The 19,141-nt window shown below is 42.9% G+C and overlaps 1 protein-coding gene across 1 annotated transcript in view; it reads right to left on the bottom strand.

Moving 5' to 3' along the window:
- Positions 1-19,141, bottom strand: part of MRPS27 (mitochondrial ribosomal protein S27) — an 874,008-nt gene that overhangs the window by 643,664 nt on the left and 211,203 nt on the right. Inside the window, exon 3 of the mRNA XM_069627511.1 lies at positions 7,972-8,042. Coding sequence (XP_069483612.1) covers positions 7,972-8,042 — 71 coding nt within the window. The remainder of the gene's footprint in view (positions 1-7,971; positions 8,043-19,141) is intronic.

Genomic DNA, 19,141 nt, shown 5'->3' with positions numbered 1-19,141 from the left:
TTAATAGTAGTATTTTAAATGCACCAGAGGTCAAATTTGTGGTCTCCAGTCACATGGAGGGATGATCTTGGACAAACATGACAAACCACACCTACACAGAGACAGAGCATGCCTCTACTCCTCTGTATTCTCCAGAGCAAAGAACATTTCCAAGGCCAAGTTCAAAGCCTTTATTGATGTGCAGACCACTGAGGTGATGACAGATGATATGCTAATTGGTGGGAAGCTATGGTTATGGCTCACCAGCACCTGTATGTCCAGTCTGCGTGCTGCTAACGTGGGTGGAAAAGTACTGACGAATGTAAGAGTGCCAACCAATTGTAGGGGGCTGCATGATTAAGAGACCTATAGTTTGTATAACCAATAGGACGTTGTTTATTTAGTGACATTCATGGTGACTTGTTTGAAGGGTGGGCTTAGCAGTCCCACCTGATGTTAAGGAGCCCATCACTTTCTAGACTAGTATGGAACGTATACCTAGATGTTCCCTCTAAGGCTATCACATTTGCCACTAGGTTTTTGTAGTTTGCCACATAGGATGACGCTAGTAAGTACGTAGGTTAACGTCATCAATGACGAGTTTTAACTGTAAGTATGATGCTTTTTGTTAAATGCATTGAGAGAGCATGCTATGAGACGTACGTTGATGTCCCTTGTACTCCCTGTTTTAGATAATTGATAATAAAACTGTCAAATTTGCCAACTTCCTGAGTCATTTTGATTGAGGTTTGAGTAACTTCTGCATCACCATTCATCTCAAAATATTGCTACCTCGTCTTATAGGGTTGGGTCGGCTGTCCCGGTTCAAAATGTTTAAGGGTTTCCATTTGTGAACAGCAGCCACAAAACCGACAGGCTCCCTTTGTTCCCCCTTGAATATGGGGGTACCAATGTTTAATTCTGTCATTGGTAAGCAACTGATTCAATTTGAATCTTAAGTAAAAATCACAAGCTTTGTTGCCAGGAAACCGAATAAGATAAGGTCACAGCACTCTTTTGGTAATAAACCATGCTGCTTCCTTGTAGCTGTTACAAGTCCCTAACATTTTGACTGTATTACACCAGTCAAGTTCGTACCGCTTTTATTTTTTACACATGCTGGCCTTAGACAGAGATCATTAACATTTGAGTTACTTGATTTCAACAAATCTATAATTTTGTCAGTACAACGAGATTGACACAGGATTACGCTCTTTTATCATAATGGCAATATCTTCATATAACGAGTTGGGTGGAGGAGAGATCATTTTAGCTAAATTGTTCGAAAGTCTCCACTTATATCTGGCCGATGGTGAAGACATCCCCAATTCATGGCGCAGTATTGCATTGGGCAGTGAACTCGCTAACTCAGGGTTTATTTCCATAACTGTCCTTAAAGTTTATCAAGGATGGTTTCAATATTCATATGACACGTGTCGAATCCATATAGGATAACCGCCTCTACTTTTAGGATGTATAAATCTATTAGAGGCATCAAATATTTACAGTATTTCCTATAAATAAGTTTCATTTGGGAAATTAAGGGAATGACTTAGCTGTTAAGTGAGAGTCTCCACACATAGCAATTTAAGTCTTATCACATAAATTGTATCCCAAATATTTGACAGATATTGCACGCTCAACGTGCAGTCCATCAATAGACCACTTGAATGAAGATATTATTTTCTTTAGATTGTTAAAAATAATGATCCTGGATTTACTGACATTAAGTGAAGATTAAGATTCAGTGAATATTGGGCAAAGAGTTTTAATTTGGCCTGAAGACCAAAAGGAGTTCTGTCGTAAGTGAGAATGTCGTTGGCGAAGGCCAGCCAATGTAGGTGTAATTTACCAAGTCTGACTGGAAAGCTGACTTTTCGATGCCATAGCTTATCCATGTCGCACAAGTACAAATTAAACAGAGTAGAGGCTACATTACAGCCTGCTTGACACCCACAGGCTGAGTTAGGGCACCATGTTGGTTAACTATCACCAAATAGGTAGTATTCTGGTGTAGTTTGGATAATAAAAGCACCATTTGAGAGGGAAAGCTAAGTTTGAGCATCCTGATCCATAACAGATTGCGGATGACACAGTCTAACGCCACAGACAGATCTAGGGATGCCATACATACCAGCCCAGAGTTGCATATTTTGCTTCTATCAAGGATATGGGCTAAAACGGTGGCATTTAGGGCAGTACCCATCTGTCTGCGAAAGCAGACCTGAAAGCGTGACAAGATGTTATTTTGTTGCATATATGTTTCTAGTTTTTTTAGAATCAAAATAGAGAAGACCTTCGCAGGTACGTCCAATAATGCAATTCGCCAAAAGTTCTCAGGTCCCACAGAGATACCCTTTTTAAAGATTGGCACAATAATCAAAGTGAGCCAAGATCGAGTGAAGTTATTTGAGGAATAGATGTCATCATATTTTATCTTTAACATGGAGGGCCAAAAGCTCGGATCTTGCTTAAGCACACATGCAAGGATACCATCAGGTCCAGGGGCTTTGGAGTAGTTTAACCTTCAGATTGCCCATTCTACATCTGCTACAGACCAAGGGCGCGAGGTAGAATTCAGTCTGGTGCTGTTAATCACCACCACGTTGGTGAATCTGGTCGGCATTTTGAATCCATCTGTGAAATATGAAGACCACAGTTCCGCAGATATGGACATAGTTAAATTGTCAGGCTGATTAGTAGAAACTCTTCTTAACATTGCCCACACTGATCTTTTGGTGTTACGACAAAGATTTAAGATAATCTTTTGATTATCTAGGATATATAGATGCTGTTTGACTGTCTGACACTTGTTTCTTTATGAGATACAGATTGATTTTGTCTTGTGGAGATAAAGTGCAATCGGCAGATTAAGTGATTTAAGATCGCTCAGTAACTTGTTCTTTTGCCGTTTTAGAGAACCCACCTCGAAGTTGTAAGAGTATGCATGTTGGAAGTTGGAGGTTGCATGAGATGAAATAAGTTTCTCCAACATGTCTTTGATTATACGATTGTTCCCGTCATCGATTTGTTGAATGTTCAGCTCGTTGGTTAGAGCATTAAAGTCTACAGTGATCTCTTTGTTGATCATGGAAATTAGCTTATTGCACAAATAAGAGTTCCAACGTACAGAGAGAGCGGAATGATCAATCTCATATTGTTTTAAAGGCAGTCTGCGAAGGGAACTGACTACATCAATAGAGGTGGAAATAATTATATGATCACCTAGGCAAGAATCAATGATCGACACTGGCTTACAGAACTGGAGCAAATTCAATGAGACTGCGAAGTAGTCTATGTGCGAGGATTTAGTACCGCTATGCCAGTTAAATTGAAAAGCTTGATAATCAATTCCTTTGAAGTGAATGTCCCATTGAGCTAAGAAGTCAATATCATTTGCCTCTGAAAGTTGATGTAGAATCACATTCATAGGACATCCTATTTCCCAGTGTGGCTGCCTGAGAGAGACAACAGGCATTAAAGTCACTACCCAAGAGAATCCTGTAATCAGGGTTATTGAAGAAGGCCTCTTCAAGAATCACATCTCTATGTGAGAACATTAAATCAAGCGTTTTTCTGGCCGGGTTCCAGTAGAGACAAATAATTAAATAAGAAACCTTATTTACACCAGAAATCGTTAAGTGTCTATGGCAATAATGTCTTCCAATTCTGTCACTATTCTAGATGAGGCCTTCATACCATTGTTAGCTAGAAGGGCTAGGTCCCCATACAGCCTTCCCTTATTCCCGCTTTGAGCTATAATGGTGTGAGATGTGAAACCATTATTGTGGAATTTTTGTTTCTTCATGGTTTCTTGGCACAGAATGATAGACAAATGGTCATTAAAAGACATGGAATTAAACCACGAGAAAAGGTTAGAATATCCACAGGAGTTCCACGAGGCAACTGTAAGTGCACATTGGCTACGCTACAGGGATGGAGGTTTTAGCAAAATTAAGACTGAGGCGTAAGCCATGACCAGTCTTTAATGACTGAAGACAGAGATGCCAGCTGTGCCATAATGGATTCATTGGGGAACTTCGCAGTTAAATTGGATAGGATTTGGCAGCCTCTTTGTTTGCATTATCATAAATCTCAATGAAGCCAACTGCAGCTTCCTTTGAATTAAATAAATGCGGAGTTAGACCAATCTGAATAAAATCCCGTCTATGCTCCCATACCATTTTGGTGATGATTGTCGAATGGAACAGGCATATCATGCGGTTGGTATTCATAAATATAAGTGTGATCCAATCAATATCTGCAGAGTTAAGAATTCTCAACGCAGGGATCTGATTGAATCAGTGGAGGATGAAGGAGCGATTAAGTCTGCGCTCCCCATTGATGGAAGAGTCACTAAGCAAACCAATAATGTTAGATGTGTCGGCTGTAAAGTCAGTGATAGGGGAGCTAGCTGGATGTGCTCCCTCCTCGCCGCCCTCAGTTGGAAGCACCTGGTGTGCTACAATGCCCGATACCCTGTCATGCGCGGGCACTATGGGATGATTACCACTCAATGCAGATTCTGTGGAGTGCATGAGTGGAAGAGTATGGTTTACTAAAACCCTTTCTGTACAAGAAGGAGCTAGCCCCATAGTGTGAGACAAAGTCGAGGGGTGGATGATCCCCTCATTAGAGAACGCTGGTATAGTACCTGATTGGATGCTCTTTCTGAGCGGAAAAAATGCAGAAAGTTGGGTTTGCTTAGTGGCTGCACTTAATGCTGATGAAGCAGAAGAGAACTTTGCTGCCATCATGATATTGTTATCGATCATTGCCCCAGCAGAATCCACTTCCATGTTAGGTTCCGTTTCAATCAAAGCTTTTTTTACTTATTTATTTTTGTTATTACTTTTGGGATTATTATTCATGTATGGCATATTAGCCGCGTTTCATTTGGAGCGCTCTTTGCTCTCTTCGTGGAGCTGATTCAAGTCCAGCACAATGTCTTTGTTCGGTAGATTACATACATTTATGTCCTTTGATTTTAGGAAGAGTACGTTTTTTGCCTTTTTTGTCAGACTCATTTGTTTGTAATGTTCTGTGAGCCCTTCTCTCGATTGCTCTGAGTTGAAGCCGTTTATCTCTACGTGATAAAAATGCCTGAGGAACTCCCTTCCACAGACTCCCTAAGTGCCTCAGGCACAGCTTCACTGCTAACAATTCCAGTCGATTCTTGTTCAAGCAGATTAGTGAAGGCTGAAGAACTGTCTGGATTGTCACATATAGAAACAATGTATATATCTATCCCTGTGGGCGGACACAGCAATTGGATTGAGTAGGATTGGATGATAGATGTAAAAGTTTTAATTAATGTTTCAAGCTTTTCAATTTTTACAGTGTTGGCAGTGCCATTAACGTGTAGATTACAAGATTCTGCACACTCAGTGCCTTGCTGCATATTTGCAGAGTTGATAAGGGCTAAGATGGAGTAGAAGGAATTATCGATTCCTCAAAGCAGGACGTTTGCGTTGATTTCGCACAGACAGTACCCTCTGCAGTTTGAGATCCCAGGGACCTTGAAGGTATCTTGTGAAATTTAGTGGGTTTGGACACATTAAGTGCCATGATGGTTTGTTGTGTGCACATGAAGCCTTCCAACTTATTTAATTTTGCTAGGAAGTCAGACGTCGATAATTTTCGATCTCTCAGCTCATAGTACGTTAGGTCATGTCCTTTGTCCAACAAATTTTGAATGCGCGCAAGTACGGGAAATGAGAGTTCAGGATTGTGACGATCATCAGATGGGAGCGAATTGCCGATAGAAACAGTAGAACGGGCTTTGTGTGTGCTCAAAGGAGTCTATTTGGATGGTAGTAGATTTGGGTAAGCCCCGAGGTTCCCGAGTACAATCTAGGTTACCCTGTAGATTATTTAAATCACTAGGATTAGGGGAACTGGCCATTGGAGTAGATGGATTTGATATGCTCTGCATGTCACCTGAACAAACAAATTCCAGGTCAGCAGCCTCCCTGTGCCTATTGTTGTAAAAATGTACATCATCAATGACCCCAACAGCCGCCACCATTGGGGTGGAAGGACCAAGATAGAGGCGCACTCTTTTCCCCAATTCAGCCATTACGGCTGGGGCCAACATAGAGACGTCAGAGATTGATTTATTTAGATATTCTGAGGGAGGCGCACTAGCGTAAGGTGATTTTTCCTGCATACTAAGAACATTTTTTGGCACAAAGGGTTTATGTCCTGGGCCTCTTGGAGTGGAAAAGAGTGCATCCTTCGTACAACAACAGAAGGGGTATGCATTTGGGCATGCATGTGTGCAAAAGCTATGTCCTGGACAATGACCTCATTCTTACTATGCTGAATGGTGTAATCTTGCACTAGCCCCTTTGCTGCAGCAGTCCCTGTGGATTGAGCAGGTGTTAACTCTGGTCTAATGGCATCAGCCTTGAGCGCAACTTCGCCGTGTGAGATGGCACTTGCCATAGTACTGACTTTTGTGATTTGAATTTTACAAATCCTGCCACTTCTGAGGTTTCCAACCATGCTAGAATATACACCCTATCACATTAATAGGAAGCCAAAACTAGCTATGGCTGAGTGCTGTACCCAACCCCAAGGAAACAATTACAGATAAGATGCAAGTGCAAAAGAAACTACACCAGAAGTTGATAAGCATATACAAGGTTGTGTAAAGACAATTGCCGATGCCAGCAAAACTAGATATGTACAGACGAACCACTGGACGTCTACGAAGTTCACTAGCGCGGACATGCTTCAATGTTAATACAGTGCATTCAAATCGAACATCCACCCCTTAGGGGTGCAGCAGGGAAATATTGCAACCCATGTAATAGGAGTTCATGAACGTGCTACAGCGGCCTAGAAAATACCAAAAAGGTTTCATTCGCATGCCGCAATGCAGTCAACACTGTTGAAACCGTCTAAAAGTGCGTGCTAAGGCTACTTAATCGTGGTGCTGGCGTGCACACGCAAGAGCTAGGAAAGCAGATGCCAACAAACTTGTTTGTGACTGGTGTATCAATTGCCGCAATGACACCAGCTAAACCATGCGCCAAAATAACAAAACAGTGTGTGTAGAAATTAGATGAAACGCAACAGTATATACAATCCACCATAGAGCGCGTACCGGAAGTACGGCAGTAAGAGCTTCAACGCAGCAAATAAGGCTGCAGTAATACATGCGAATTGAAAAATGACTACATGCGCCACCCGCAACCCGCCCAGCCAAACAGCACTTCGTTGGCACCTCTGGTGCGAGCGCGCCCGGTGCCGATATAGGGCTGATTGGAAGTGGTGGGCGGAGCCAGGCAGAAACTATAGATTTGAACAAAAATAAAGTGTTTTAAACGTTAAATAAAGTCCAGGAAGAAGCCAACAACAAGAATAAAGTCCAGGCTATTACTTGTGAAGTGGTTTAGCAATGATTCCACCGCGTTGGCAGGACGTAGTTCCTTCCTGTTAAGCATGCAGAGGTAGCAGCAAGAACAGACAAACAGCACTTTGCTGGCATTTCTGACTTCCTATTCAAATGTCACTTTTCTGTCCCCGGTCAGTTTGCATTGTCCATCGATCCAAGTTCCACCTTAGTCTAAGAACAGTTTTCCATTTTGAAAGTTTTATTGTAAGGCATCCGCTCACAGGACTGTCCTGGTTACTATGCGTTTCTCGTCGGTATATATATAAAAAAATAAAATACAGTTCCCCAGCATGCACCTGTGCCAGCCATACTATATCTTAAAAAGTTCCACACACACACAGTGAAACTTCAATCGTCAATAGAAGGAAGCTCCAAGCTGTTCAAATCAAAACGTTTCAGCATTAATGTAATAGTTTATATGACCTTTTGCAGAAAAGTAAGCGCACAATGCAATTTTCAAAGTATGCAAAGAGGCAACATCACATTATTGAGTTGCAAAACTTTTACCAATGTTGCTGGACTATATGAGGTGCATTTTAGAGTCGTGGGAGAGATGCATTCCTAGTAAGGCTGCAGATCATTTTTCTTACCCGAGATATTGTCAAAGAGCTGACCGGGAAGTTTCTCTCATAGGTTCTGTCCATTAGCGAGGCAAGGTCAGCTGTAAAAGAAATCAATAGCACATCGTTGTTAGATCAGAAACAAAGCATTTGCAAAAAGAACATTCAGTACAGAAAGTACAATTTAGTAAAATAACCTGAAGAGAGAAATCACATGAAACAAAATCACTGTTCTGGAATACACTCTAAGGTGCAAGGACCTCAGCAATCTGCCAGGAACAAGGAGTGCAAGATAAATCATGATATTGTAAAGACTGGAGGGTGGTATCTGTACGTCTGCCCTGTACATGGTAAAGGCACAGAACACTCCAGCAAAGCTCTTAATTTGATAATGATGGACAAGCAGCCAGGCTTAAAGGAGAGTTCCGGGACTTTTTTTTTATTGTCCCTACGGTTCGGCCATGTGTTTTTAAGCATAACTCGGTAGATCGTGGAAAACTTTCCTATGGACCTTACCCGACTTTTCGTCCATTAACGCACTCGAAATCAGCCGCCATTTTCTGATAATCCTATCACTTGCCGCATCGCCCTGGCTCACCTGCTTTTGCGGCACTAAATCAAATCCCCCGCCCCTGAAACAGACTTGATCAAAACATTCATATTCCCCGCCTCTATCCGTGACGTGACTGAGCTGCGTAGGCAAACGCGCCCAGGCGTCTTCTACGCGACTCCACACAGAACCAGGAAATCAACACAGATGAGCTCAAACAACACAGCGCGCCACAATTGGGAATATGAAACTGTACTTTTAAATTAAACCGCAAGATTGTAAATTTGGTAAAGTAAATTTATTTGACATCAAATGTTTTGAGAATATTCAGCGATTAGCATTTTTATTTGCACATGTTCCAAAAAGTTCCGTTTCGAGGCACACGATGTTCCTTTGCTGTACACAGGGTCTTAGATCATCTCACAATACAGCGCCACAATTCGGAATATGAAACAGTGGTTTAAAAGCAAACGGCAAGATTGTACATTTGGCAAAGTACATTTATTTGACATCAAATGTTTTGAGAATATTCAGCGATTTGCATTTTTATTTGTTCACGTTCCGAAAAGTTCGTTTCGAGGCACACGATGTTCCTTTGCTGTACACAGGGTCTTAGATAAATGAATTTTTATTTGCTCTCGATCCAAAATATTTCGTCTTGAGGCAAGCGATGTTCGTGTGCAGTAGACATGGTGTTGGTTTACGATAAAATAAGCTCTTCGGTCGCACTGATAATCGCATGGCTGTTCCAACAACGAGGCACTAGGCCACCACAACGGTCTGTATGTTGCATCTAGCCGTTAGTACCGCGTAAGGGCATACTTGTACTTGGCGATCGTCCCATAAAATGGTCAGGGTGGTAACGTTGTTCACGCGGAGAAGCAACTGGCGGTTAAAGAAGCCGTCCGCCGGTGTCTGGTACTCGTGACACATGCAGTAATGCATGATGTACCTGTTTGAAAAACATAAACAATGAAATTAGTCTCACCATCAGATCTTTATTAAAATTATTCATTTTATATATTCGGTCGGTAAATTATTTCATAGCTAGGACAGTGCAACTGGGTTTTAAACGTCAAGGGGGGGCTGTAGGATACTGAGACAGTCCCTCAGTGCAGGGGTTGACAGGGAGTGCAGGTGGAGAGTGGAAGGGCCCAGGACCGAGATCGCAGACAGTGGACCAGTTGTTGCAGGGGAGAGGGAGAGAGAAAGCAGAAGCAAAGGTTTTGAGGTGCTTCCGTAAAAGTAGACGGTTCTCCCCAAGATAGTGTGCGGTACAAAACAACATGCCACATAGAACGAACAAGTACAACTTAACCCGTCTTTAAAGCAACTGTATAGTAATTAAATTGCGGTATAAACTCATCTAAAGAGTTACTTACATTATATTTGCATTTTCCATTGCGTCTGTGCGTAGGGCAGCCCCGAAATACCACTCCTTCTATGCCGACGTTATTTCTTCTAATGAACGAACATGAAATGGCTTTCGTTTCTGAAATTATATTCATTATCGTTTCTTACGTGGTCCAGGCCTGTCAAGGTCAAAATACAATAGAACCTTATTCTGAGTCGTGGGCCATTCTGGCACCCGAGAAAAAATCAAAGCAGCTGACCTTCACTTCGAACGAGCACACATTCCAAGTTAGCTACATTCAGTGTAAGGCATTCTCACAGGACTTGAAATTTACACTCCATCTTTGCATTTTGTCTGCGTGCTTTGCAGCCACACAGAACCATAAATACGGAGAGATTCTATATTTATTGAAAAATGATTTATATTACTGTTTGGTTTAATTTAATGCGCAAATGAACAAGGGTGGAGAGACACATTGCATGTACACTGAGCAATCACTTTTATTTACACAATACATAGATACACATATTCAATGGGCCTGCGACATGAGGAGACTTGAGAGAACAGACAATCAAATTACAATCATTTAAACCGTGATGTGTATTTCTCAATGAGTTCTTCTTTAGGTGGACATGGAACAGATGCAATGTTGGGTGGCAATGCAGTTGTCCCCTGCACAGGTTCGTTCACAACTCCATTTATGTGCCTATCTAGGACGTCAACAATAAGTTTCTCAATAAACTCATATTGCATATCCTCAAACACTGGTTTGATCACCCATTGTTTACTTCTTTTAGTGAAGGCCTTATTGTAGCGAAGCGTCCCTAAAGTTCCGGTCGTCCTACTTTGTTGACGGCCAACATTATGGTTATGTGCCAAGACCGCTAAAAGAGTCCGATTTATCATGCCCTCCATGCCAAAATGCAATCGTTTTGGCCTGTACTTTAGGCACATATTGTGGAACACCTCCAAATCTCCTGTGTGGCAGAATTCTGTGAGTCCCCTCAAAGCTTTTGTTATAGTTTTATCAAATACAATCTTTTCAATGGCTTTGTGAGTGGGTGATGAAGGAATCAACCACTTCTTCTTCCGTGCCTCCTCTGTGGACAAATGGCCATGTTCACAATTGTGGAAATGTTGGTTCGTGTTCCATCGGTGAACATTTGTACAGTGTGGCATTACTGACCGCCATTTTTCCAGTAGAATTTCCAACGACCCTCCACATGTTTTTGAGCTCCACCAAAGATGGTTGCTGATTGACTTGGACCACTGTGAAATACCTTGCAATTCTTTTTTTTTACCTGCAGCCGACAATTTTTTATTGATTGATTTTGCAAGATGCCAAACGTCAAATTGGTGATTTATATTTTTGTACTGTTCTCTCATTGTCTTGGCAATTGAAACGTGTCTGTCCGTGGCTATCAGGTCGATCACCATTCCCCGCGATTGTAGTTCTTGCAATGATGCTACAAAGCCAACTTTCTCCATGGCCACTGAGGATGTACTTTGTGACACCTGCACGACCACCGAACTCACAATTTTCTTACTTTCCATGTCCTGAAAGTGGTAGGTGCAGTACTTGGCTGAAAATCCTGGGCTGTCGCACTGTCCATCACCGGCTAGCCTGAACCGTTTGCCCGCGAATGTACTATCAATAGACATTTTTTCCATTCTCCAAGCTTCGCTAATGGCTGGAAATAGATAATCGGTTTGGTATTTGTAGAACTGAGTTTTCGCAATGAAATGGATTCCCACAAACTGAAAGAAAGACTCTAATTTTTTAAAACTTGAACCACTAAAAAGTGCAGCCGCTGCACAAAGTAGATTGCCTGCTGGCAGTTGTCCCAGCATAGGTTGTGCAGACCATGTGAAAGGATGATATTTTGTACAGGTGGCATGTATTTTAAGGTTAGTGCTTCGAATTGCACGAGTCACATTAATCAATGGCTCCCCACATACTTCCCCACCTACCAAATGCCCACATTTAATCCGAATAATAATATCAAACAACTATCGAATACAATGAATTTGGCCTCTTTCCTTATACTGTCACTCTGCATCCCAGCTGGTTCGGCCTGTAACGTTGAGGACATGTCACTCACATGAAAGGTAGAATCTCTGATATCGTCTTCCGCTATGTTCAGTGATATTGATGGTGTTTCATTGTCGTCTACTTCATTCTCTTCCATTGCAACATCTGTTCCTTCTCCGGCGATGGGTGAATAAAACAATTTCTTCAACTTTCTCGCCGTCTTAGTTTTTGCGGGTGTGGATTCTGTGAATTGATCTCCGACTGCATCCGAACTACCAGGAGGACATTCACTATCAATGGCTGGTGGTGGTATAGCTCCGTTGTCAATCACTTCATCTTCTTCCCATTGGCACGATGCTTCTCCAGTCTCAAGTCCCTGCCAAAAGGTTTGACAAGCAACATCTCTCGTTCGCTTCACTGTCTGTGTAGATCTAGTTCGTACACCCACTCGCAACTAGAGGACAGATTGGAAAAGGGGTGTTCAGTTTAAACACAACTTACAGTATTGAACTATTAACAGTGAAAAACAACATAATATAGTGACCAGGACACTAACCTTCTTTTGCTTTCTTTTCTTTGAAACTTTCTTGCCTCGAACTTCAACATCAGGACGCTGTTGCTCCGACTCGTGTGTGCATGTCTCCACTTCCTCTTGCGCTGCAACGACTATGTTTTCCTGATAAGCACATCCATCACGCACTGACGCTCCATGGACTCCCTGAAACATAGAACTTTCATTAGTATGTATAATAATATCGAAAACACAAAATGTACTTGGGGACCAATACCCACGTACATCTCAATAGCAAAACACGAATGAACGCTTTGTGTAGAACATTCAAACGACAATTATTCACGCATTGTTGATCTAGTTAGATGGAACTGTCAAGATCCATACCTCGGGCTCCTCATAGACTTCCATTGATGATATTATTGAAGATGATGCTTCAGTAACTCCCTGAAACACAGTAATTGCATTAGTATGGTTTTCTATTTTGTTAAAAAGAACACACACTTTGTGCAGGCGTCAACGGCTCATCTAAATAGACCTGCACAAATGATCAGTTGTCTAAAATAAATAATGGATATCTAAATATGATTCGATTTGCTCGATCGTTGGAAGTGTCACCACCCAGAGATCTGCATCAACTACTAGGGGTGATGTTCTTGTAGAAGAAGCTCCGTCATCTCCCTGAAACATAGTACTTGCGTTAATAAAGAAGGAAGTATAGCGGATGTAATCACGTCATATGATCTCGCTTGATCGAGCTGTCAGTATCCATACCTCGAAATGCATAAGAACATCAAGGGACGATGTAACTGCGGTGCACACTTCTGCAAGCTGTTGCGCCGACCCGTAACTGCACGCTCCCCCTTCTTCTTGGACTAATGCTCCATCGACTCCCTGAAACATAGGACTTTCATTAGTAATGAACACAATATTGAAAAAAGAAGACACATAGGAGGGCGACGACAGAAGGACATATCAATGGCTAAAAACGAAAGAAACATTGTGTGTAACAATCACGCTACAAGAATGCAAGATCTGATGATCTCCATCGATGGAACTGTCCTGAAACGTACCTCGAGCATCTGAGTGACATCAACGGTAGTCGTCAATACGTTGGACTCCTCAGCATCTCCCTGAAAGACAGTACTTGAATTATTTTGGATAACAATAATTATAACTGAAAACAAAGACTAGAGGACGAGTACAAGGGTGTACCATTAGGTAAAATAATTACACGATAAATTAAAACTATTGATTTACATGCCTAAAACAAGTCAGTGGCAGAATAGCCTAGTAATATTACCCGATAGGCGCTTGAAGTGGCTGATGACTGCAATAACGACACGGATGGAGAATCTTCCGCCTTCATATTGAGTGGATACATAAATGGGGAAATTATTGTTAGCTAATGCTACACACTACCGCAAGGCCGAGAGATAAATACGTAAACTTGACTCACCAGTGGAGGGATGTGGACGAATAGAGTGGGAATAGCGGTTGAGAGCAATTTTCGCCTCGCTCGCGGTGTGTTCTTCTTTATTAGCAATGATGTGGAGTACATGTCAGAGGTAAAGTGCCTGCTGCAGATGCGGTATCGATCACCCCTCTTGTCCGCAAAGACTTCTAGGACTCTACTTTCAAGCTCAGAGGGTGGATATCCGCAATATCGGACCCATTCTCTTATCTGATCTATTGTCTTAGGGAAAACATGCATTATAGTACCTTCAGATTTATTATGGGTCTTCGAAGGACAACCGCCAATGGAACAGGCAGGCATTGTGGAAAGTTCTGAAAAGTAAAGATCAACAATTCTCTATGAATACCAATGTGTTAAAAAATTAAATACATAAAAGGTTCAATGCAAGGTATGTTTTGGTTTTTGGAACTATACACGGTATTCACATGCGGATAAGTATTTGAATAACTTTAAAAAAATACAAAAATAATTTGACTAAACTCAGAACATGTGACTAGTTCCTTGCATGTACTGTCTTGAACGAAAAGAAATTGGACGCAAAATGAGTATGGTACATGGCCTTACCTTGACGAGCAAACAGTTAGATGCAGGGATCAGAGTAGTTTCTTGTCGTAGAACAGGGAGCAGTTCACAGGTTGCAAACTGATGAGTTTGCTCAAAGTGGTCACGGAAGTTCACAGAGACGAAGAGCAGACAACCAGCACCTTCACGGGTTGACTAGCAAAGCGCAAAGAAGTTCTCATTAGAAATATGAAGTGGGTTATAAAGAATTCGAAACAGGGGTGTGTTTGTGAATGAATGACGTGTGGGGAGATGCTTGGCAGGAGACACGGGGTCTGGCGGTAGACATGGGAACAACAACCCATGCTCTATAGACCACTTTGAAGTGTACATGGTCTTTGGCACCTCTTGGCCTTTATCGCTCCCTGACAGCTCCACTTGCCAGTGCAAGTACCCCGGTGCGAACTGCCTTTGATAGGGCGGGGGGTGGATTGGGGCGGTGGTCGTGCAGACAAGACACAGGAAGACTCGTGAATGGAGACACACTTATGTGGATTGCAGGGGGCCGTCCAGCGTGAGGGGAGATGCTTGGCAGGAGACACGGGGTCTGGCGGTAGACATGGGAACAACAACCCATGCTCTATAGACCACTTTGAAGTGTACATGGTCTTTGGCACCTCTTGGCCTTTATCGCTCCCTGACAGCTCCACTTGCCAGCGCAAGTACCCCGGTGCGGGCGGTGGTCGTGCAGACAAGACTCGTTTGCCGTAGGGCCTCACCAAGGAGAGGCCATCTAACTGCATGTAAGAGGCAGGCTGCAGGATCTAGTACATGGAAGGCAGGGGGGTGAGTTTATAAATACCTCAGCCTCCCAGGAGAATATATGGGTGAAGTTCACCCTGGAGACCCTGAACAAAGTGGTGTGGTAAGTATTTTTGGGGGAGGAGGCAAGGCCGGGAGGCTTGATGCCAACCCGCAAAATAACATATGTATGTCTGCTGCATATGGGTTCAACGGTTATGTGGATTGAAGGTGGGCGGCCAGCGTGAGGGAGGATGCTGGCCGGAGACATGTGGTGTGACAAGACAAGGCACAGGAAGACTATTCAATGGAGACACACTAGATTCATTTAAAAAATCAAAACAACCATTGTTAAAATATATGTTCGGTTTTATTTTAGATCTTAATTTCAATTGAACATAAATAATAAACATTACACATTGTAAAGTTGCGGTTGCAGCACATCCCGGGAAAAGCCGCGGTATTGTCCACTGTCGCTGGGGAAATGTTGTCTAATGGCAAGTACCGCACAGGCAGGTATTACTCTCCGAACGCGGTGTCCGAGCCTCCCGTGAAGCCACCAAGTGAAGCAACGATAGGCCACCAGCCTGTACCACCTGTGAAAATGAAAGATGCAAACTGTATTAAAATGACAACTTTCTTATCACTGTCGATTCAGGTACAAAAATGTCATTCTGCTTTGAAAAAAATTCTATCTAGAAAATGCACAACATGGAACCAATTTACATGCATTCGAATGATATGTAGATGTAGTTTTATATGTGGGAGACGACCATGAAATAGTAGTGGCATCACTGACATCACAACCAGAGTATACTTACTCGTTACTCGGATTACGCGGACGAACAGTGCCGCAAAGTTCGTGCATAAGCACCATCATCATCCTCAACACTGTCCGTGAGAGGCAGGCTTCCCTGAACTCTGGCAGCTCGGTGATGCATTGCGGACTTGGCTCGCCTTCCGAAATGTAGGCCAAGCACCCGGAATTTTCACGGCAGCAGCAGTTCTCCTCCTCAGTTGGCATTAGCTCGCAACGATTGCACGTGCACCAGGTGGAGACGCCGTCCATGCGACATGGTCCAGGCTCTTCATCCGTTGACTGGTCCTCCCAACTGCCGTCCGAATCCCCATCGTTTTCGCGTGCTTGCCTTTCCAGTAGTTCTTCCTCGGTGTACTCGGGCTCGTACATATACGGCATTATTGTAGCCATTGTGTGGTAAAGAAAGTAAAATAATTTATAGCGGTGGTACTGGTATCTGTTCACACGGGCTACAATCAACGAAGGTAGCTGACCAGAGCACAGAAACGAGTCACAGAATACTCAAAGTAACACAGCGAGAGTAATGGAATCGAAAATCTGCTGCTGTGTAGTTTATTATTTATAATGCGCCGAAAAGCCCAAGGGTAACATGGCGCAGCAGATACAAGAATTTGCAAGACTTAGTTACAGACAGTAATATATGTACAGGTATGAACACAGTAATAATAACAATAACAATCAACGGAAATATAAACATATGTACAGTTAGCAGTTGTGTATACAGAATGTGGGCCAGGGGTCCTAGATGATAGCTGTCTTCAGCCAAGATTTCAGCTTTGAGCGAAAGTTTTGGTAGGGTAAGTCCATTCTAAGAGTGGGTGGTAGGGAGTTCCATAGCTTGGCTGCTTTCACTGGGAAGCTATTCCCACCTATAGTTGCACGTTTGTAAGAAGGGACGGATAAGCAGTCTCTGTAGGCTATCCTCGTCGGTCTCGTGGATGTTAGTCTGTGAAATCTGTTGATCAGATAGGTAGGGGCTGCATTGTTAATGGCCTTATGGGTGAGTGAGGCAGTTTTTAAGGAGATTTTATCTGTGATGGGGATCCAGTTTTGTTGTTTGCTATATGTTGTAATGTGGTCTCTTCTTGAGATGCCCAGGGCCGCTCTAAGTGCGTTGTTCTGGAGAGTTTGTAGCTTGCCAGTGACTGCTTTGGATGAGCCAAGATAGAGGGCGTTGCAGTAGTCCAAGCGGGAGAGTATAAGGGCTCTGGCCAGTGTCAGACAACTGGCCTCGGATAAAAAAGGTTTAGCTGTCCGGATCAGTTTACAAGTATAAGACGTAGAGGAGGCTAGTGAGTTCACTTGCCTGCTAAGATTGAAGTTAGAGTCCAAGTAAAAACCCAGTGTTTTGACTTCATGTCCAACCCTGATGGTATTACCATCAATTATAAATGATGAGTATGCCGGGCTCAGGTTCTTTAGGCTAGCTTTAGTACCCAGTGTGATGAGTTCCGTTTTATCATCATTCAGGCATAGACCGTGAGTGGCCATCCATGCCTGGATGATGATGTAGACCCTATTCACCAAGGCCAAATCCTTTGCATAATCTCCAGAAAGCGGAAGGAGGATCTGGGTATCATCTGCATAGTTAGTGTAGGTGATACCGAGATGATCCAGGTCATCGAAAAGGGGCTTGGTAAATATGTTGTACAGTGTCGGGGAGACACAGGAACCCTGAGGCACACCGCAGGTGATGGGTATAGGGTCTGCCGCGTCTGTCGGCGAGAAGACCCTCATAGTTCTCCCATCAAGGAAGGATCTGATCCAAGTAATAGCCACGGGGGAAAAATGGGCAGCCGAGTGGAGGTGGGTACAGAGGACAGCGTGGTCGACCAGATCGAATGCAGCGGATAGGTCAAGGAGGAGGAGTAGAGCTGCTTGACCATTGTCTTTGAGCAGATCAATCTGTGTTTTAAGGTCGATGAGAGCTGTTTCGGTCCCGTGTTGGGGTCGGAAGCCTGATTGTCTGGCTCCTAGCAAGTGGTGTTCCTCCAGGTGCTTCTGTATTTGTACATAGGCAACCTTATCCAAAATTTTCAGAAGGAATGGTACCGTTGTTATAGGCCTATAGTTAGTTGGTATTGCTGGGTCGAGGGTGTTTTTTTTTAGTAGGGGTAATACCCAAGATTGTTTTAAATTAGTTGGGATGGAACCGGTGGAGAAGGAAGCATTGATTAATTTAGTGATAAAAGGGGAGAGGTCACGGGCAGCATCTTTTATGAGCTGTGCTGGGCACAAGTCTCCTTGGCAATTAGATGGCTTTAATGACAAGATAATTTTTTCCACTTCAAGAGTGGTCACTTTAGTGAAGTTGAATTGTAAATGTTCAGTTGTGGGCCGTTTCTCAAGCTTAGGCAAGACGGGATTATTCAAGGAGGCTTTTTTACATGATATTTTCTTTTGTAGCGTGGCGATTTTGTTAGCTAGGGCAAGTTGGATGTCAGTACACCAGTTCTTGTCTTTTATACAAGTGTCAATGGGTGCTATGGGGGTTTCTACTTCTTTTAGAATCGAGAATAGTTCCTTTGTATTTGAGCTGGCTTGGGAGATGCGAGAGTCAAAGGAGGTACGTTTAGCAAGGAAGATTTCTTTTTTGTACAGGGCTGCTAATTTGGTGAATTTAAGTTTGTTGGCTACTGATGGGTTTTTTTTCCAGATAGATTCACAGTGTCTTTTTTGTTGTCTTAAGTTTTTAAGGAGAGGTGTGTACCAATTGTTAAGGTGGCTTTTGGACTTGCTTGGCCTGAGTTTGAGAGGGGCAATTAAGTCCAGGGAGGAAGACATGATTTTGTTATATTCCTCGACCAAAGTTTCAGGGTCCAAGTTGTCATGCAGTGAGTTCAGTGTAGGGAGTAGGTTGGGGATGAGTCTCTCCACTGTGATACTCTTTTTGTTTCTGGTAAGAGTAGGGGATGCCCTACACGGTAGTATGGGTGGAGGTCTAGTAGTTGACAAAACAAATGAAACCAGGTGGTGGTCAGTCCAGGCTAAAGGTGAGATGTCAGTAACGCTGGCTAGGCAATTATAGTCAGCTATCCAATCTAATATTCTGCCTTTGTCATGGGTTGGTTTTAGGCTTCTTTGAGTAAATCCTAGTTCGGTGAGGGTGTTCAATGTGGTGATAGCGGCTTGGTCTTCGGGGTCATTAAAGCCC

Source organism: Ambystoma mexicanum, chromosome 6p (genome assembly GCF_040938575.1).
Source record: "Ambystoma mexicanum isolate Mex_15411 chromosome 6p, UKY_AmexF1_1, whole genome shotgun sequence".
Lineage (NCBI taxonomy): Eukaryota > Metazoa > Chordata > Amphibia > Caudata > Ambystomatidae > Ambystoma > Ambystoma mexicanum.
The sequence above is the reverse complement of the archived record's forward strand: the minus strand, read 5'-3'. Positions and strand labels throughout refer to the sequence as shown.